The sequence below is a fragment of the Mustela putorius genome, unplaced genomic scaffold (assembly GCF_011764305.1).
Source record: "Mustela putorius furo isolate JIRA1106 unplaced genomic scaffold, ASM1176430v1.1 tig00001075_pilon_pilon_pilon, whole genome shotgun sequence".
Taxonomy (NCBI): Eukaryota; Metazoa; Chordata; class Mammalia; order Carnivora; family Mustelidae; genus Mustela; species Mustela putorius.
Genome location: NW_025421560.1, coordinates 1,695,054 through 1,713,489, shown reverse-complemented (window position 1 = coordinate 1,713,489; position 18,436 = coordinate 1,695,054). Strand labels below are relative to the sequence as shown.

General features: G+C 45.5%; 1 protein-coding gene across 8 annotated transcripts in view; it reads left to right on the top strand.

Moving 5' to 3' along the window:
• Window positions 1-18,436, top strand: part of SIPA1L2 (signal induced proliferation associated 1 like 2) — a 215,926-nt gene that overhangs the window by 128,512 nt on the left and 68,978 nt on the right. For all 8 annotated transcript variants that reach the window (XM_013047578.2, XM_013047577.2, XM_045087251.1 and 5 more), the window contains 3 exons: window positions 1,687-1,875; window positions 8,136-8,310; window positions 12,724-12,827. In XM_013047578.2, coding sequence (XP_012903032.1) covers window positions 1,687-1,875; window positions 8,136-8,310; window positions 12,724-12,827 — 468 coding nt within the window. The remainder of the gene's footprint in view (window positions 1-1,686; window positions 1,876-8,135; window positions 8,311-12,723; window positions 12,828-18,436) is intronic.

Genomic DNA, 18,436 nt, shown 5'->3' with positions numbered 1-18,436 from the left:
GCTGCCTTGTGTCCTTGCTGTCCTGGGCTGAAGCCTCTGACTTTACTGCACTAGCTTGTTTCAGAGAAGGTATAATATTAATGACTACAGCATTTAAGATCGTTGAAAGAACCTACAGTATTTTATTCCCAATAAAAATTTGAAACCCTGTCACAGATGTTAAGAGGCAATGGCTTTACTTCCCCCTCACATGACAGAAAGGATACAATGGTAAGACCAGAAGGTTTGGGGGCTCAGAGAGAACATGTATGAACTGGCCTGTTCACGCCGGAGCTGACAAACAGCTTCGAGATCTAAAGCAGGAAATCAGCTGATCCGCAGTGGGGGAGCGTGGCCGGCTGTCTGTGCACGCCGCATTATTTCGAGGTCCCAGCTTAGTGCCGCTCTTGCCTTGGTTAGAGTAAAAACTGGGAGTGTTGTACAAACGGAACAATATAGGTAGAGACGCTGATTACAAAGAAGGCCCGTGTTTCGGGTTTTATTCTCTTGACCTGTTGTAATGTCGGGGCGGGGCGTATTTGGCAAGCATTCCAGCACGCATGTGTTGGTTGGCTCCTTCCAGATCAGCGAGAGGAAAGGGAGCTCTTCGCTCACCCCTTGTGTGTGCGTGAGCCTGTGTCCCGCGGCGTGGCTGGCCAGGTGCTCCTGTGATGGGGCTCTATGCTGGGTACATGGGAGATAAAGCCCCTGACTTGTCGCAAGTTACAGGCCTGGGCTGTCCAATTTAGTGGCCGCTAGCCACTTGTGACTATTTGAAGTAATTAAATGAAATTCAAAATACAGTTCCTCAGGCCTGCTGGTCATGTGTCAAGTGCCCAGTAACCACACAGAGCCTGTGGCTCCCGTGTCAGCCAGTGCGGCTGCTGAGAGAATGTTCTCCTCATTGCACAGGCCTCTGCGGGGTGGTGGTGTTCTCGAACGTGGTGCACACAGCACACGTCGTTGCCACATGCCTTACCCCGACTCTCTTGTCCGCTAACAGTTCTCTTCCCAGAGTCGGGGTGGGGGGTCAGAGCTGGGTCCCCTGATTTGCAGTGCTGCAATGGTTTCCTCTCCGGAGCGAGTATCAGAATGGCGCTCCTATGCCGTCCTCACGCGTTTGAGGACATATCACTTTTTTTTAGGGTATGTGCTGCCGAAGTGAGCACGAGGACTTATCACACTTACGAGGCAACATTCGGTAGTAAATGATCTTCTGAGGCCTGAATCCCCGTGCCTGTGGGGGTTACTGGATATCCCCATCCAGCTGCAGGACCCGTCAGCAGTGGAAAGTGAAGTAGGAGAAGAGAAAGGAAAGGACAGAAGTTGGTGCAGAACACAGGGCAACAGGAACAGAGTTGGGAGCGGTGGGAGGAAGATACAGGGAGGGCAGTGCGGGGATCCAGCCCAGCCCGGGGATCTCCAGCCTCTCCGCAGCATCACAGGCACACTCCCTGACTCTCTCAACCCCTCCCAGCTTATCCCTGAGCCCCGGGCCCTTTTGTTGTTTAAAGGCTCTGGGAGTATTGATTTTGCTTCTACCCATGGAAAGCTGTAGTCACTTTTGCCCACTCAGAAAAGAGACTGACCTTTCCCCCTCTTGGAAGACAACTAAAAAATCTAGCTTTCAGGAAGTAACCAGGAGTAAACAAGAACTCTTCTGTGATGTTCTGGAATCTTCTGTTTTTCCCCCCTCACCCCCCATAGCTAACAACCCTGCGAGGAGCAATTCTAGAAGACGCCATACCTTCTACCGCCAGGCATGGGACCGCGCGGGGACTACCTCTCAAAGAGGTTCTGGAGTACGTCATCCCGGAGCTGAGCATCCAGTGCCTGAGACAGGCTCCGAATTCACCCAAGGTCTCGGAGCAGCTGCTCAAGCTGGATGAACAAGGGGTGTGTACAATGCGAGCGTCTCCGTTTGGGTCCGAGTATGTGTCTGTGTTTCAAAACATTTTGGACTTTTCCCATCCATCTTTCTTTGGGGATCATTTATTTTTAATGCATTCTCTGACTGCTCCTAGGAAACACGATGGCTGTCTAGTGTAGTACCCCTCCTGCTGAGTTGTGACCTATGTTGTTTTTACCAAGGTTTTGGTAAAGAGCCCAGCTGATTCATGACTATTCAAGATCAGTGGTATTTTTTTCCAGGGTTTAAAAAACTCACGTTGGGTCTTTCCTGAACTAACATTTGTCCTTGCCTCACTGTATACAAGGCACTGATGCTAACAGGTGAGAAATGGACAGCGTGCATTGGGGAGACTGAGGCTAAGAAGTCACTCCTCGCCCCAAGAGGAATAGTAAGACCAAGAGCACAAAGACCTCTGCAGGGCAGAGGGTGGCAGCGGATCGTGAGGAGGTTTAAGTGCAGTGAGTGCTTTGGGAAAAGAAGTAACATCTGATGGCACAGCTCCTGAAGAAGGTGGCCTTGTAACTGCGACTTGGGTCGAATTCCAGGAGGGGGATGGGAGCAGTTGACTGCTTTGGGAACTATGATAAGTTTCTTTATAAGACAAGGGCACATCTAGGGAAGTTGTAGTTGGGGAAAAAAAAAAAAAAAGTATGTTGAGCTACAGCCTATAATATAAGACCTTAAAAGCTAGGCTGAGTTTCCACGTGATTCAGGAGGCAAGTAGAAAGCCATTGAAGCTTTATGGTAGGACCAGACACAATCAGAGCTGTATTCTAGAAAGATTATCCTGCTGGAAGAGAATGAGACAGGCTGGTGAGGATAAAGGCTGATGATAGCCTGGAGTACAGTCATGGACTGTTGACATTGTCTGGGAGAGAAGTAATGTTGGACAGTGGCCCAGATGGTGGAAAGAGGTCTTTTAAGCGTCAAATACGAGATAACTCGTAGCAGGAACCTAAGAGGTAGGCACCCCAGTGTATGTAACTTACTTCAGATGAGCAAATTTGCTGTTAAAAGTCTGCTTTTAAAAAACCCAAAAAGACAATCTTCATGTATCTTTCCAGAATTTTCTAAGGAAATTTCCTTTGCCTGTTTTAGGGAAAATAGGAGGTATTTCTTGGTTGACCTAGTAACACCAATGTGGTAGATTGATGGTTTTTGATACTTAGATGGCAGAGTTCTCAAAGTGATGAAATAGTAATTTGTCTAAGACATTAATGCTGCGTGATTAGCCAAAGGAAGAGGGCACCCTAACACTCAGAGTGAATAGTCCTGCGATCTGTCTGTCTCAAGAAGGAAGGCTGGCATTCTAACCAAACCAGAGCTCTCCCCTAGAGCAGTTGACCTGTAAGACTGTGTGATACCCTGGACAGCTGGACCATGGTCGTGACTGGTAAGGTAAATGTGCGAGACGTCCGTGAAGTGGGTGAGGAGAAACCCGCTATCAGGGAGGGTAGGAAGGACGTGTTGGTGTTGGTCCAGTTACTCTAGGAGCAAACGGTCTTGATGAAAAGAACCACACTTATTTTCATATCTTATGGTCATGCTTATTTTTCTATTTCTAGCCATGGGAGAATGTGGTAGTTCTGTGTCCCTTTATGTTGCTAGAGTATATCATTCCCCTTTAAAATCTATGGCTGGACTTGCTGTTCAGCATGGTGGCTAAGGTAGCTGGTCCCCTCAGACTGCTGTGGAAAATCCCACAGACAGCCCCTGGTCCACAGGCCTACACCCCAACGCCCTCAGGGCCCCAGAGACATCATAGCAGCAACCACTGACTATCTCCTCCCGAAACAAAGCAAGGATTTGGGATGTCCAGTGAGCAGAATAGGCCCAGAAGCTATGCCAGGACATTTTTTTTTTTTTAGTGGAGTGTTTAAATGCTTTTAAGTGAACACCTTTTTTTACAGTTTGATGTCAAAGTTAATGCTTTGAAAATTGGGTTCTGCTTTTAAGCGAACCAGTGCATCGTTTAGCTCTAGTTGAATTTCGTGTGGTTTATCTTTGGCAAGTGTGTTTGTTTGACTCTGGTCTGCTTTCCTGGTGGTGTGCCCTATGGCCTTGTCACTTCCCCATACCTCCTGATGGTGTCTGACTCCCATATTACATGAGGAAGAGATACCATTTATCTTCATTCTGAAGAGAGATTGGATGGCTTTTTTTTTTTTCCTTTTTTAAACATGCTCATTTTTAAAGGATCCTTAAAAGTTGCCACTAAGCTTTAAGAGTGTTTGAGACTGTGTTCCAGATAGTACTCTTTTGATTCAGCTTTTAACCAGCGAATCTGCACAGGAATGGGCTGGGCCAGTTTTCGGGCACTGTTCTTAGTGGGTTTTAATCTTAGAAAAAAAAAATACTGCAAGCATATATTTTCATGTGCTGCTTCCATGGGGTCTGTAGCTGCCCGAGTCCAACCCAGTCACTGAGTACATCTGCTGTCCGGGACGTAGGTTCATAGCAAGGGCTACATTAGATACTCAGATCACGCATCTCATTCTTTGAAGTTCATTCTCTAAGTCCACGCGCCCCATCCTTTAAGTTTTGAGCAGAAAGACTCTCCTCCGTGGAGAATGACAAGGGAAGTAATTAAGTGAGACTCTGAAATTTTGTTACTTTATCTACAAAAATTCATCTCTCAACCTCTCAAAAATCCCCTTTTTCCTGTTTTAAAACACTCTCCTAATTTATATCATAGATGACTTTATACCATTATTTAGGTTGACATTTTAAAAAATCAGATAAATTGTGGCCACTTGCTCTGAGAATATCATGGCGTCTTTGGTGGAATGATTAATTTGTTCTCAGGCCGGCTTTCCTCTTGTCCCCCTCACCCTGGGTAAATACGTCTGCTTGCATACCAGGCTTGCTTTGGGCAAAGTCACGCAGGTCTGAAGAGATGATCTAAATAAATAAGACTGAGTGCTTGCCAGGGACAGACCGAGTCCAGAGAAAACACTAGAAGGAAGGGCCTCCCTACACATTCCAGTTTATTTGCAAGGCATTTCTATGACTTTGTTAATTTTGTCACCCTCACTTAAATTTAAATCCTTGTTGATGAGCACAGGGCTTCTGCCCTTGGGAATGGATCAGTCGGTTGTCGTCCTATCCCAGGAAGCCAAAGAGACCTGGTGTGCTGGGTTTTCTGTCTGTGCGGCCTGTCTGTATGTCCAGCTCTCCGCACTGTTGCAGTTTGCAATTTCAACAAGTGGGTATTTCTGGTTTCTGACAGTACTGATGCCCAAAAACCTGGCCAGCTCCCCCAGGACTGTGGGACTGGCTATGGTTCAGAGCAGTTAAACCAAGGTCAGGGGGAAGGGTAAGAGATCAGGGGGCCGCCCGAGTTCTGGAGGGCTTGGAGACAAACCCTCTTCTGAAAGAATTGGGAGTTTTAGTACTTGGGAGCTGGGGTCTCCCCTTTGTTTTGTGCTGCTAGCTTTGTGATACAGTGCAGGAGGAGTGACAGTTGATACTAGGTTCTAGTTGTTTTCATGAGGTTTGTAAGAGAATCAAGCCAGAGAATTCTCTTCCCCGTGTTTCATTCTGTCAGTTTGAGCAGAACGGCAGCCGTCGTAGCAAGCCCGCCCCAGCTGCTAGTTCTGAGACCCTAGAGATCGTCCGTTCTGTGGTCTCCTCCCAGTAAACGTGTGTGATGCTCAGACATGCCGTGTACCTGCCACAGGACCTTGTCACTGCAGCAGTGCTCTGATGGCTGTCATGAACATGTGGGGGCTTTGAAATCTGTTGGAGTCACATTCCCTAATTTTCATGGGCCTGGGGCTTTTTGGAGGGAACACAGATCCTGTCCGCACTCAGGGTCTAGACCCTGGCTGCTTTGTCCGATGGCTGGGAAGAAGGGTGTGGAGCGGACGGCACCTCAGCCAGCAAAGTAGGCCTGGGGGAGCCCAGTTCTCTGGGTGTTTGGCCTTTGCCTGAATAGGAGTCCACTAGGAATATCAAGTCCAGAAAACTCAGGAGTCACAGAAAGAAATTGTGCCCATCTGGTGAGCGCTCTGCTTAATGGGCAGGACGCCATACTGGCCCAAACCGTGCAGCCCCATACAGCTTTGCTCCAGGCCTCTTCCCATAGGCGTGGCTGTGGGAAGAGAAAGGGTTCTCCCGCTGGAGATGCCAGGGCAGACCAGGGCAGGCTGCAGGAGCAGCCGGGGGGCATTAGTGCAGACTTGGTGGCCAGATGGCATTGACGCATTGGGCACTGACAGGAGCCCTGGCGTGAGCAGCAGGTGCAGGAGGAGCAGACAGGCGGACCAGATGGAGCTCCAGGGATGTGGATGGCAGCGTGGCAGTCTGTGGGTGCAGGCAAGGTGGTGGGTGCCAGGCTGCACAGGCATGCGGGCCCGTGGGACACTGAGCTTACATGCGCTACCGCCAACCAGTCCGCGGCCTCTCCGAGGGCCCTCGTTTAGGCTCGGGCTGAATAGCGGGAGACCGTTGAAATCCTCTTCCTACGGCTGAGGAGTCACCGAGCTAACCTGATATCCAGGATGGGAAGGCCTCGTTAGAGGATCAGTATGGATCCCGACAGTCGCTGAGATCACCCACATCTGTGGGGATAATTGCTAGTCCTCTGTTTCCCAAGTGGCTTTAACATCCTGAAATGTCTTCTGAGTCACTCCGGAACAATGAGTGTTTCTAATGAAGTAATACTGGGCACTTTTAGTACACTCCATATTTTTTCTAGATGATGGTCTCATTGCAGTAAATTGGGTTTCTCATTTATTTGGAGAGTCGAGTTCATCAGAAACGTTTTTCCCTTCAGTCTCTAGAAGAAGGGAAGAGTTTCTCTACTTAACCCTCCCAAAGAACTAGTTCAATAGAATTCATCATACTAGCTATCGGTTAGTTCACGACACAGCTGTGCCCCACCCTTGGGGCACAAATCATTGTATTCACCATGCAGCTGAAGATTGTAGGGTCTGACAGGAGTCCAGGCCGTGCACTGTCCACCATGCTGTGGGGTCCGTCACCATAAGAGCTCTTTTAGTCAGGTTGCAAACAGATGATGCTTCCCCATATCCTCCCCCCAACCCCCAATAATACCCGGTCCAGGTTGATGACATTCAGAATGCCGGGGTGGCTGGCTTTCTGTTTGACTCTAAATGTATCCTAACGTTTACCAAGATGCTTCCTACAGTGTGCAGGATGGCCTGGGCAGGTGGCTTCCTCCCTTTCTCGGATCATATGTTGTCATTAGGTAACACAAGTAAGACAGCTCCTACCACTCTGCCACTCAAGGGACATGAACATCGTTCTGCCTTATTTTACTGGTAGTCAGCTATGAATTCTGATTAAAGGCTCGGTTTTATGGCTTGATAATGAAAGCGAGCAGTGTTATGGATTGATGCCTTTAGGAAATCGGTGATGTCTGATAATCTGTCAGTTTGGGGAGGCTCAGATTGCTGGTAGTGAGATTAAGTGCCCTGATTTCAGGAGGGAGGAGTAGTTTCTCTTTGGAAACAGGAGGAAAGCTGTACAGCTGGATCCAGTGTCTCCCCGGCATTGGGAGAAAGCAGCCCCATCGCTTCCAGTGCGATAAGAGATTGATTGTGAGTTAGAATTACGGCAGGAACTCTTCAGCAGCTTTTAAAATTCTTTATGGTCTGTTGTGTATTTAGCAGATGGTTTCTTTGCTGGACTGTCAGAAATACAGAAACGACTGTAATTTTATAGCCAAAGTTACTTTCATGGACACGAAACATCACTCTGTGTTGTACATAGATCCCAGTTCCCCCGGGGGTTCCTCCCCTACCGGACCTTTGTTTGATTTGTTTGTTCATTACCGTCTTTCATATTTTCGTGAATGTCAAAGAACAACAACAAAAGCGTCAGGAACCGGAGAGGGAAGAACTTAAAAGTTTATGGCTTTGTTTTTCCTTCTGACTTGGAAGAGGACTGTCTATACTGTGCAGAAGGTGTAAGATTACGAACTTCCACAGTTGTATTTTTAAGTAGATAGCCAAGGCTGTCTGTCTGTCCTGCAAACCTGATGGATCCTATGCAGCGTGGCTATCCATTCTGTTTCTTATGGTTTCTGCCATGTCCCCCACCATATATGGGGGTTTCTGGGTTTGTTAGATATCTGCAGCACTTTGCACAATGACAGTTGTTTCCTCTTTTGCTCATTTGCTTATGGGAATTGTCCAGGCACGCGTACTGTTTTAATTTTACTGGAAGCTAGCTTGTCTGATGCTCTTTGCCAAGTAATTCTATTTCTCCCCCATTTCAGCTGAGCTTTCAGCACAAGATCGGGATCCTTTATTGCAAAGCAGGCCAGAGCACAGAGGAGGAGATGTATAACAATGAGACGGCGGGACTAGCTTTTGAAGAATTCCTTGATCTTCTGGGCCAGCGAGTCCGGCTGAAAGGATTTTCCAAATACCGAGCTCAGCTGGACAATAAAAGTAAGCTTCCTATTTGTGCACGCATGCAAGTTTAATTCTCCAAAGGTAGGCACACCACATAAATCTGAGTGAGCAAGCACTCCCCACCCCGTTCTTGACCCCAGCAGCAGCCTCGCCAGGCTCACTTGGGATAGAGTTGAAATTTCCTCAGGTGAGAAAAGGCAGCACATTTCTCAAGAGGTATGTGTTTCGTAGAAGCTCAAAAGGTCAGTTCCTTTTCTGTAACACCAGCAGAGAGATTCCCCAGTGTTTGTGAAGAAACTTTTAATATCCCCTTCTTCCTCTTGGCCTCACCTCTGCTCTCACACCCGTGTTCTGATGTACCAAGGACGAGACCGCATTCGTTTCTAAAAGACAATATGAGCGCCTTCGCTAGTGCCACGGTCTCCGCCTCGTTCTATTCATTTCTGGTTTCGCGGTGTTAACTGGGGAGTGGAGACAGTGGCTCGTTGTTTGCCCGTGACCTTACTCAGGCCCCCTTGAGTCTGGATTTAAAACACAGGCTCAGTGCACCAACCCCCCACCCCCCCTTGATGTGCAGATTTCCATCATATCTTTATTTGGAGAATCCTATTCCTTCTGGTCCTCGTTAAGTCTAAATATTTTATCTTTGTCTTTATGCTATTGGATCTCTTAGCTGTCAGTATCTGAAACATTCCGGGCAGAGTAACTCTGTGTATTTTGGGAAATACTCTTTATTATCAAGCAGTCCTCTGTGTCCTCTTGTAATCAAAGGGGAGCGGATAGATCCCACAGTTGGAGGAAGTGGGAAGGCAGGTGGCCCACTCCCAGCGGGGGTGTGAAGTGTGAACTTCTTCCCCATGGGAGCGTCGTGTGAGGCCATCTGAGGTCCCGTGGCTCCATGTCCCTGGCGTCCTTCAACTTGGGACCCTCATCCACACTTGCATACATCGGGGTGGGGCCTGGTCTTTCTGTGCCTGTCAATCAGATCTGGTTTTTTTTTTTTTTTTTTTTAAATCTCTTTGTGAAGGTTACATTTCGAACACAGCTCATCAGATCTGGAGACAGTGTTGCCTCATAGATGGGCCCCTGCATGTCCTACACACACGCCAGGGTTGGAATCTTGACTCTTATATTGGGTGTATGTTCCTCTTGCCTCGGATCTGTAAAGACTAGGGAATAGCTTGTGACGCCCACTCTAGGTATCCCCATATGAGACCTTCTCTGATGTTCCTTCCTTTTTCCTTGCAAACTCCCTCGGTGTGGGCATGCCGCCCTTAGGGACAGCCGTCCCGAACACCACTGCTGGCATGGAGTCATTATTATGCCTGCCTGTCGTCTGTCTTCGGTGGGGTGGATTGAGGAAACGTAAGAACTTCCGATCTGTACGTTCCATAACACTGCAACACAGATAATATAAATACTGCCCTACGTGGCAGCATTGCCGTCAGCTTTGAATTTTTATGACCCAGGAGATACATGTCTCTGATCCATTACAAATGTCAAACTTAGCCCCTTTGCTCAAGGAAATGATAACCTGAGAACGAGATTTCGACACCTTGATTCTCATCATCAACAAATCTGAGTTATTTTTATGAGCAAGGCAAGGTGTTCTGCGAGATGTCTGAGACGTCGCTGTAGTAGATAGGAAGGTTCCGAGAATTCTGTTTCATGAAATGCTCAAATGAAATTATGTCTTTGCTAGAACACACACACACACAACCATCCCTCTTAAATTCAGGAGGGTGGTATGGTAGTCTTTACTCTGTCCTCCCACTGGACCTTGGTCGAATCTGAGCCCCAGGGAAAATGTACAGGGTTGTCCCTCTGGCTTGAAAATTGGTTCTTTCTGTTTTAAGTACAGAGTGAAATGAAGCCAGAACAGAGGGGACAGGAACCACTAAGATCACTGGATGGCTCACCAAAGAGGGCTTACAGACCCCAGGCCAAACACAGCCCCTCTTGGGTCTGCGTGCAGAGGTGACAACTGGGGACTTCCATGATGGCCTACGCCTCTTTGCCCATAGGGATATTTGCAGCAGACCCTTGAGCAAGTCTGTCAGTTCACCTTCTCCGTTACCATACTGACGTTTGAGATGAAAACTTTCAGAATATTTAATTTCAGAAACCCATCTTGTAGTACTGTTTGGGATAGACAAATTATGATCGTATTTTTTTAAGTGTTTTCTCCCTGCAGCAGCGCCTGGGTGGCTCAGTCGGTTAAGTGTCTGCCTTCGGCTCCGGTCATGATTTCAGGGTCCTGGGATTGAGCCTTGCATCGAGCTCTGCTCAGCAGAGAGTCTGCTTCTCCCTCTCACTCTCCCTTTCTCTCTCTCTCTTTCTCAAATAAATGAATTTTTAGGAAAAAAAAGAAGTGTTTCTCCCCAAAATGCATCTTTGTTCTTTCACTGCAATTTCCCAAAGCTTAAACCTATTGACTACACTATTAGCTATCTATAAGGATTTCTCTCACTGAATTCTAACCAGCCAAATAGCAGGGTGTTGGGACGAGAACTATTGAATGTGCTGGGCCATTTCAGCCCCTGACCTTCATGTTGTTATTAACAACTCAGCTCTTTGTGAAAGAAGATGATCATTATTCCCTTCCAAAGCCACATTCTCTGTCTTCAACCAAGACACTTGAAATAGACCATTACTTTCCAAGAAGCCCTTCAAAAAAAATAAGAAATATGTACTTAATATATAGTTAACAGAGATAATTGCTTTGTTTGGGGACTGGTTAATAAACAGCTTATCGGATGAATATCCTCTCTTACCATCTACAGGTTGATTTGTTAATATCTGCATGTAAACATTTTAAGTGCTTCCCTTTTTTTATTAAATTGTATGCTCTGAATACCTTTTCAGAATCTGCAAAACTGGATGTTGTATTTTTTTTTTTTTTAGAAAATTTTCAGGACCATTACTGATTTAGAATGAATATTCAAAAGAAAAACTGTAGGATTCAGAAGGAAGATCATAAAGGCCCATGAAGGCTGAATGTTGTAATGTTTTTAAAGTAAAATTAAAATATTTAGATTTAAAAATGAGAGGCACGGGGGTGGCTCAGTCAGTGAAGCATCTAACTCTTGAGCTCAGCTCAGATCTTAATCTCAGGGTCGTGAGTTCAAGCCCCACATTGGGCTCCATGCTGGGCATAGAACTTACTTTAAAAAAAAAAAAAAAGTACTTAAAAAAAAAAAAAGTAGGGCACCTGGGTGGCTCAGTGGATTAAGCCTGTGCCTTCAGCTCAGGTCATGATCTCAGGGTCTTGGGATCGAGCCCCACATCGGACTCTCTGCTCAGCAGGGAGCCTGCTTCCCCCCCTGCCTACCTCTCTACCTACTTGTGATCTCTCTCTATGTCAAATAGATAAAATCTTAAAAAAAGAAAAAAAAAGTAAACCCAAGATGATTACTTAGAGTTTCCCCAATAAACACAATGGAATGAATTTGGTTTTAAATGACCTTGAATAACATTGTTTCTTGTTAAAAAGTAGACAAACTTCTATGTTGGTCAAAGCCGGAGAAAGGCGGTCCTGAATTCTGCTCACATCCTACTGTCTATGCATCTTTTTGTCTCTATTTATCCATATGCAAAGTGGTTCAAAATTCCACCCTAAGATTATCATGTAAGTGTTTTATAATCACCGTGTTGGTTCAGGTGCCTAAAACTCTCAGTCTCGGGTAATCTGTTGATAATACAGATGGATTTTGAATTTGCAAAGAATCATTCTGCTTTTCAGAAGGTGAATAGCTGTGTGATTGAGGGGGTTCAGATGTCATCGTTTTACACATGTGTCAGCACATAATGTACAGTAAGAGATCACCTTCATTCTTAATCATCTGACTGCATCATTGCATTGCCTGCTGCAAAGAGAAGAAAATTAATTACATCGTTCAGGGAAAGAAGTCTTGAACATTTTTGGTTCTCATTTCCATATTAAGTCAGTCCCGTTCCGTGTTTTTGAATTCTGGATGATCGGGTGCCCAAGAACCTCTTCGGAGTTAACTGTAAACACACACTCAAGGGCGAGGCAAGGAGAGCTGCTGGTTAGCTCGTGCCCTTCAAATAAGGGCACCCACACCCGCCTCCAGCTGTACCTCCGGCATCTGGCCTCCTCTGCTCACCCGTGCTCCGTCCCATCCATGGCAAGTCCTCGAAGTCAGTATGACAAAAGCGTCCCCCATGTTGAGGGACGGGCGTGGGAGGCACAGGGAGAGAGAGCAGGTGAGGAGACGCCTGAGCATTCAGGCCACGGATGTGGGTTGGAAAGTGGCTGGAAGGCTGCACTGCGAGAGAGCAGAGTAGCCAGCAAGACACACGGTGGCCGATAGTTGGGTGGTCTGTCGTTGGCTAACAAATTGCCTTCGGAAGGACAACCTTGCGAGTATCATGTTGCTAACTTTTGCAGTTGCCTGACGTGTGTTTGTCCTCCACCTCTGTTTCCAGCTGATTCTACAGGAACTCACTCCCTCTATACCACATACAAAGACTACGAAGTCATGTTCCACGTGTCCACCATGCTACCCTACATGCCCAACAACAGACAGCAGGTGAGTCCACCACCCTGCCCTCCAGATCGGAGCTCAGCCCGCCGATGGGCTTCGTGCACTTAGAATTGGCAAAGCATCGTTGGAATTTTCTTTTTTTTCCTTCAGTGGCATGAATGATTTTGGACGCTTTTTCATCATTTGGAAGTAGTTGGCCTTGGAAAGGGAATATTTCTGCATAGTTATATTGCAGTTTTTTCTTATAAAACTTGGAAACTCTTCCACACACCTTTATTGCTTGCTAGGCAAAATCTTAATGGAAACTGGTGTCCACTGTGTTCATTATAAATAAGCCAGCGAGGTAAGCTGAGCTCAGGTTTCTGAGTGCAGGTGGGTGACTTATTTATAGAAAATACTGTAAGAACGGATCTTATAACTTATTCGTGGCATGATTCAGTTTCGGTGGGTCGATTGTATTTGGGTTAAATCAGGAATTGAAACAAAGTTTGTTTTCATGTCTAGGAAGTTTAGCTCTGATGTCATTTAACTGCACTCTTTGGCTCTAAAATACATTAGCACACCAGGGACTGCCTAGAAGTTGCTTGGTAAGAATTTGTTGAATGAAGGGCATATGGGTGGCTCACTCAGTTGGGCACCTGCCTTCAGCTCAGGTCGTGATCTCAGGATCCTGGAATCGAGTCCTGTGTCAGGCTCCACGCTCAGCGAGGAGTCTGTTTCTCCCTCTGCCTACTTGTGTCCTCTCTCTCTCTGTCTCAAGTAGACAAATTCTTTTAAAAAAGAAGAACTTGTTGAACAAATGAAACTTAATCACAACGGAGTGTTTTCCTTCTCTCTTTTTTTGAATGCTCATGAAATTTATGAAGGTGGTCATAATACACCTCTGGCAAAGAAACCGCTTACCCTCTGCGGTCACAAATTACAAGAACCGCCTTTGACCCTCCAGCTGGGATGAGCCAGGCTCTTCACAGTAGTGACAACACCTCTTTCCTTTTCCCTTCTCCTTGCCATCTGGATTTTCTGACCATTTATCTGATGCTTAAACTCAGTCCCTTGTCCTGCCTGAATGGTCTGCAGTGTTTTCTAATAATCAGATTTCTTGCCCCAACTGTCAGCAGAGAGTCTGCTTCTCCCTCTCACTCTCCCTTTCTCTCTCTCTCTTTCTCAAATAAATGAATTTTGATCATATATCTCTTTGGGTTTCTTTTCTTTTCTTTTTTTTTTTTTTTTTTTTTAAGATTTTTATTTATTTATTTGAGAGAGAGAGAGAGAGTGTGTGTGTGTACATAAGCGGTGGGGGAGGGGCAGAGGGACGAGCAGGCTCCACAGAGCCCAATGCAGGACTATCCCTGGACACTGAGATCATGACTGAGCCGAAGGCAGACGGCTTATACGAACCAGCCAGGCACCCATACATCTGTATGCTTTTTAAGACTTAAGAGTTATAGTCACTAGATCCCATGCATGTATTTAAATGTTTTAACCTAAAGGATTTCTAGCTCTTAAAAACAAATTTACTTCGAAGAATGTCAAACAGATTCACTCGCTTTTAAGAAGCTTAATTTAGACCAGTGCCGTTGTCTCGCAGATACTCGAGAATCATTCTGTAGTTAAACTCTGTGTGAGTCGTTGCTCAGAAAACTGATAGGGCTTACTCCGGCCAAGAAATCTGTCTGTACTTTAGCAGAAGTAAGAGCCAGTGCCTTTTGACCCCAGTCATTGAGTGTTCAAACCACAAAGCCCTTTCAACTCCCTAATTACTTGAGCCATTGGACTCCACGCTGGATGGACCCCCATCACTTCCTGTATGGCAGCCTCTGGGATTCTGACGTCTGTTCGGCTTTCCCTGCCTCCTTTGGGTTGCATGGTAATTAAAAACTGTGGGCTTATGAGTTCTCTGTACCTGACTTCCCCCCCCTCCCCACTGAAACTCTCAAAGTCCTACACACAAAAAAGTAGATGAACAGATGGTGGTTGGGGAGTAGGGTATGGATGGGTGTTTTAAGCTTCCCAAATTGGAAATATATACCTTGTAAATTGATTCTACACATTACAGACTCTGTAGCTTAAAGACTTACTTTGCTACCTCTCGGTTGTTGTTTTTGAAAACTTGAGTGAGAATCCATGACATTGAGTAAGTTTTGCTGATGGATTAGAGGTAGAAAACTATAAAATCGTTTGTTTTGCTTTTCTAATGAGTGCTCTTATTGTGCCTGGAATATATATGATCCTGCATATGGTCCATTGGGAAACCTGCATGCAAAACACTGTGTGGCCAAGTATTCATGATATAAAGGGGGGGAGGGGTAAGGAGTGGAAATAGGAGTCAGTGGACATATTCTGAACTTGCCACAGCCAGTCACTTGCCTTGTACCTTTGGGTAAGATCTTAGCCTCTCAAGAAACTGGATTAATTATATAATGCAGACCTGGTTCAGACGGCCAGCAGTGGCTACTTGGAAAACTGTGTTAAGGATTCTGGAGCTGCACCTGGGGTCAGAGTAAAAAAAAATGCTGGATTATAGAGAACTTTCTACAGGTTTGGCAGTGGGCAGACTTGATACTTGAACTAGGCAATTCATAGCATGTCCCTCTTTGTGTCTGATTTCTGTAATTCTAGGGTACTTCCTGCTTCTAGGTGGAAAATTGGCTTCCATAGAAAAATGTAGTTGTTAACAGAGCAAGAATTCTGGAGCCACACGATCTGGATTTGAATCCCAACTACCAGTTTTGTGACCTTGGGCACAATTTTCTGTGCCTTAGTTTATTCCTGAATGCAGGGACTTTGATCTCGTTTCTTCATCAAGGTGTCCCTGTGCACCCTGAATGCTACCCTGAGCACGGTAGGCAGGCGATAAACATTTGTCCAAGGAATAAATGAACCTTTCATAGATGGTGGCTAGAATTAGATGAGCTAATACGTATAAGGCATTTAATGGTGCCTGACACAGAGCATGCTCAGTAAGTTTCAGCCACGGTTACTATTTCATCATTTATTAGATATAAAGTGCAAGCTTTTTAAATGACTTAATTTGCATTTCATTTTCCTGTTCCCAATCCTAGAGCTCTGGTATGAGAAACTAAGGCCTAGATAGGTAAGAAATTAAGGGGCTAATTTATCAATAAATTCACAAAATTATCTTTACTTTGGCATTTAATATTTTGCTACTCCTGGGTTGTTACCAGAATATTCTGTTTGTAGATAAATGTTGCTACTGTGCAGTCTTCAAACGTGTACTCCAAATTTGTTACAGGTTGTACTGGCCCTTTCAACCTCTCCCACCCGCCCCACCATGCCCACAGATTATCTCAGTACCGGGGTAGAAAATGTCTGAAATGACCAGCTGGGCTCCTGAGTGCAGTTTGAGGCCAGTGAACTTAGCAATGTTCTCTGGCCTGTACATGAGCGGTGCCTGTTACTTTGGCCTCATTAGCACCATGGTATCTGTGACTATTTAACTGGTCCAGACTCGTCAACATCAGATATTATTTCTTGTGTTTGTTCTTGTAATAAATCAAGCTGAAAGCCGATTCCAAGATGTATTAAAAGTCTTGAGAGAGTTTACCACTGTTGCAAAAGAGTTCAGTTTTTGGAATGTATGACTCCTGCAAAGAAAACCTAGCCAGCCCCAGGGAGTGATAAGAGAGCCCACTCTTGGAGCGGTTTTCCCTCTTCCTTGAAGACCCATCAGTCTCTCTGGGCCAGTCTGGTGGTCGGATTCTGTCTCCCAGGGCTGTCTCCACCATGTGCTTCCCCTCTGCTAGTCCCGTAGACAGATCATAGAGCAGCCATCATGGGGCGTTATCGGTGGAGAGAATGCCACAAATTGGCTTCAGACTTCGCTGGGACAGAGACCTTTTCTTCAGTCTCGGTATATAAAATGAATACAGGTAGCATGGAGCCTGGCACACAGTAAATTATGATTTTTTTTTTTAAATGCATGCATACAGTTAGAGCTGCTCTCATTGAAAGGGATGTCCAAGCCCCCAAGAGGTCCCTAAGGAAGAAGGCCAAGCTCCGAGGTCTCTGAGCTTCCATTTGAAGAATACTGGTGTTAGCCTAGGGACAGCCTTGACCTCTGCAGAGGTAACAGAGACATAGCTTGTTAGGTCTGAGCCAGGCTGGAACCCTTTCTCTATCTAATTTGGATAGATGGCTGGCTTGTCTTAGGGGGTTTGTGCACTTCTGTGGGTCCCTAATTGGGACTGCTAAGAAACCATTCATATACAGGAGGAGTCTGCCTCGTTAAATTACAGTACGAACAGTCCTGACTGTACTTGTGTTCACCTATAAATAATCATTTGGAATATTTTGGAAGAATAAAATGATTATTCAGCTTTCCATGATTTGATTTATCCCCAGGCCCTAAATAGGAATGTGTACTTGTGCAGGACCATAAGCATGATTGTTTCAATAGGGTTGGGCTGCCGGCTGTCAGAAATACTCGTATCTCCAAATTCCTCTTATCTTCACTTTATTATTAAATCATTAAAAACCTACTTTCTTGGTTTATTTCTGTTTATTTATGAAATGCTCAGCCTGGCTCACTTAACTGGTTTGTACATATATGCTTCCAATTGGTAAAATATATGTTTTATATTAAATATTTTATACAATATTTTATATTGGTTATATATAGTACTCCACGATGAATCCTTGAAATGGCAATTAAATTTAATATGATCTTGATGATCTGAGATAAGAGTGGTCAACCTAGCTTTCACCTTTTTTGTGGTGAGGAGGTAGGGAAGGCTTGCCCTGAGTATAGATTTTGTGAATTTATGTGGTCACGTATGTTGGTTTCCCTCTCTTTCTTATTAGAATCTACGTTCATGTTTCTACTTTCCACAGGAAACTCTAGATATCTCTTAAAAATCAAAACTCTTAACGACTGGTGTTGAGTCTTGAGTAATGAGTACGTGAGGGTGTGTGTGTGTGTGTTGTGTGTGTTGTGTGTACATGTGCAGAATTAGGAAGGTCTCTGAAGGGGGAGAAGCTCGCCCTCTGTGTTTGGGGGAGAAACTTCCAAGCAGAGGGTTAGCAAGTGCAAAGTGCCTGTGACAGGAAAAACTAGCCTGTCAGAGGGACAAGGTGGTTGTCTGGGAGAGGTAGGGTGGGTGACAAGGTCAGAGGGGTGGGAAGGCACGGGTCAAAGGAGGCTTGCTCAGCCCGGCTCCTACCCACAGGACTTCAGATTCCAACCCAAGGGCTGAGATCCAGGACTTGTGATCGGTTTTCATGGGGATACATTTAATTTTTTGCTCAGTTCGGGGCTCATCTCTTTGAATTTCAGAACATATAAGATTATTAAATGATACATTTTTCCCTTTGAAATCACGCAAATTTTTACCTATTTGCTTCTTAAGACAGGAGACTCTCTCCGGAGATCGCAGCCATTTCTAGTTTCAAATTACACTTTCTCTTCACTAATTCTGATTCCTAGAAACTTGTGAACCACATCCAACTGCATTTCTTCCATAGTGTGCAGACTGCTTCCCCCACCCCTCCAGAATGAGGTGCAAAATGCTTTTTCTACCTTTACTAAGCCAAGAAAAAAGTAACAAACAAGCTTGTCTGCACAGAGGCTGATAGGTCTGACCTAGCTCGACTTGATGCCTCCTCTGATCCAAGCGGGGCTACCGGACAGCTTTCAC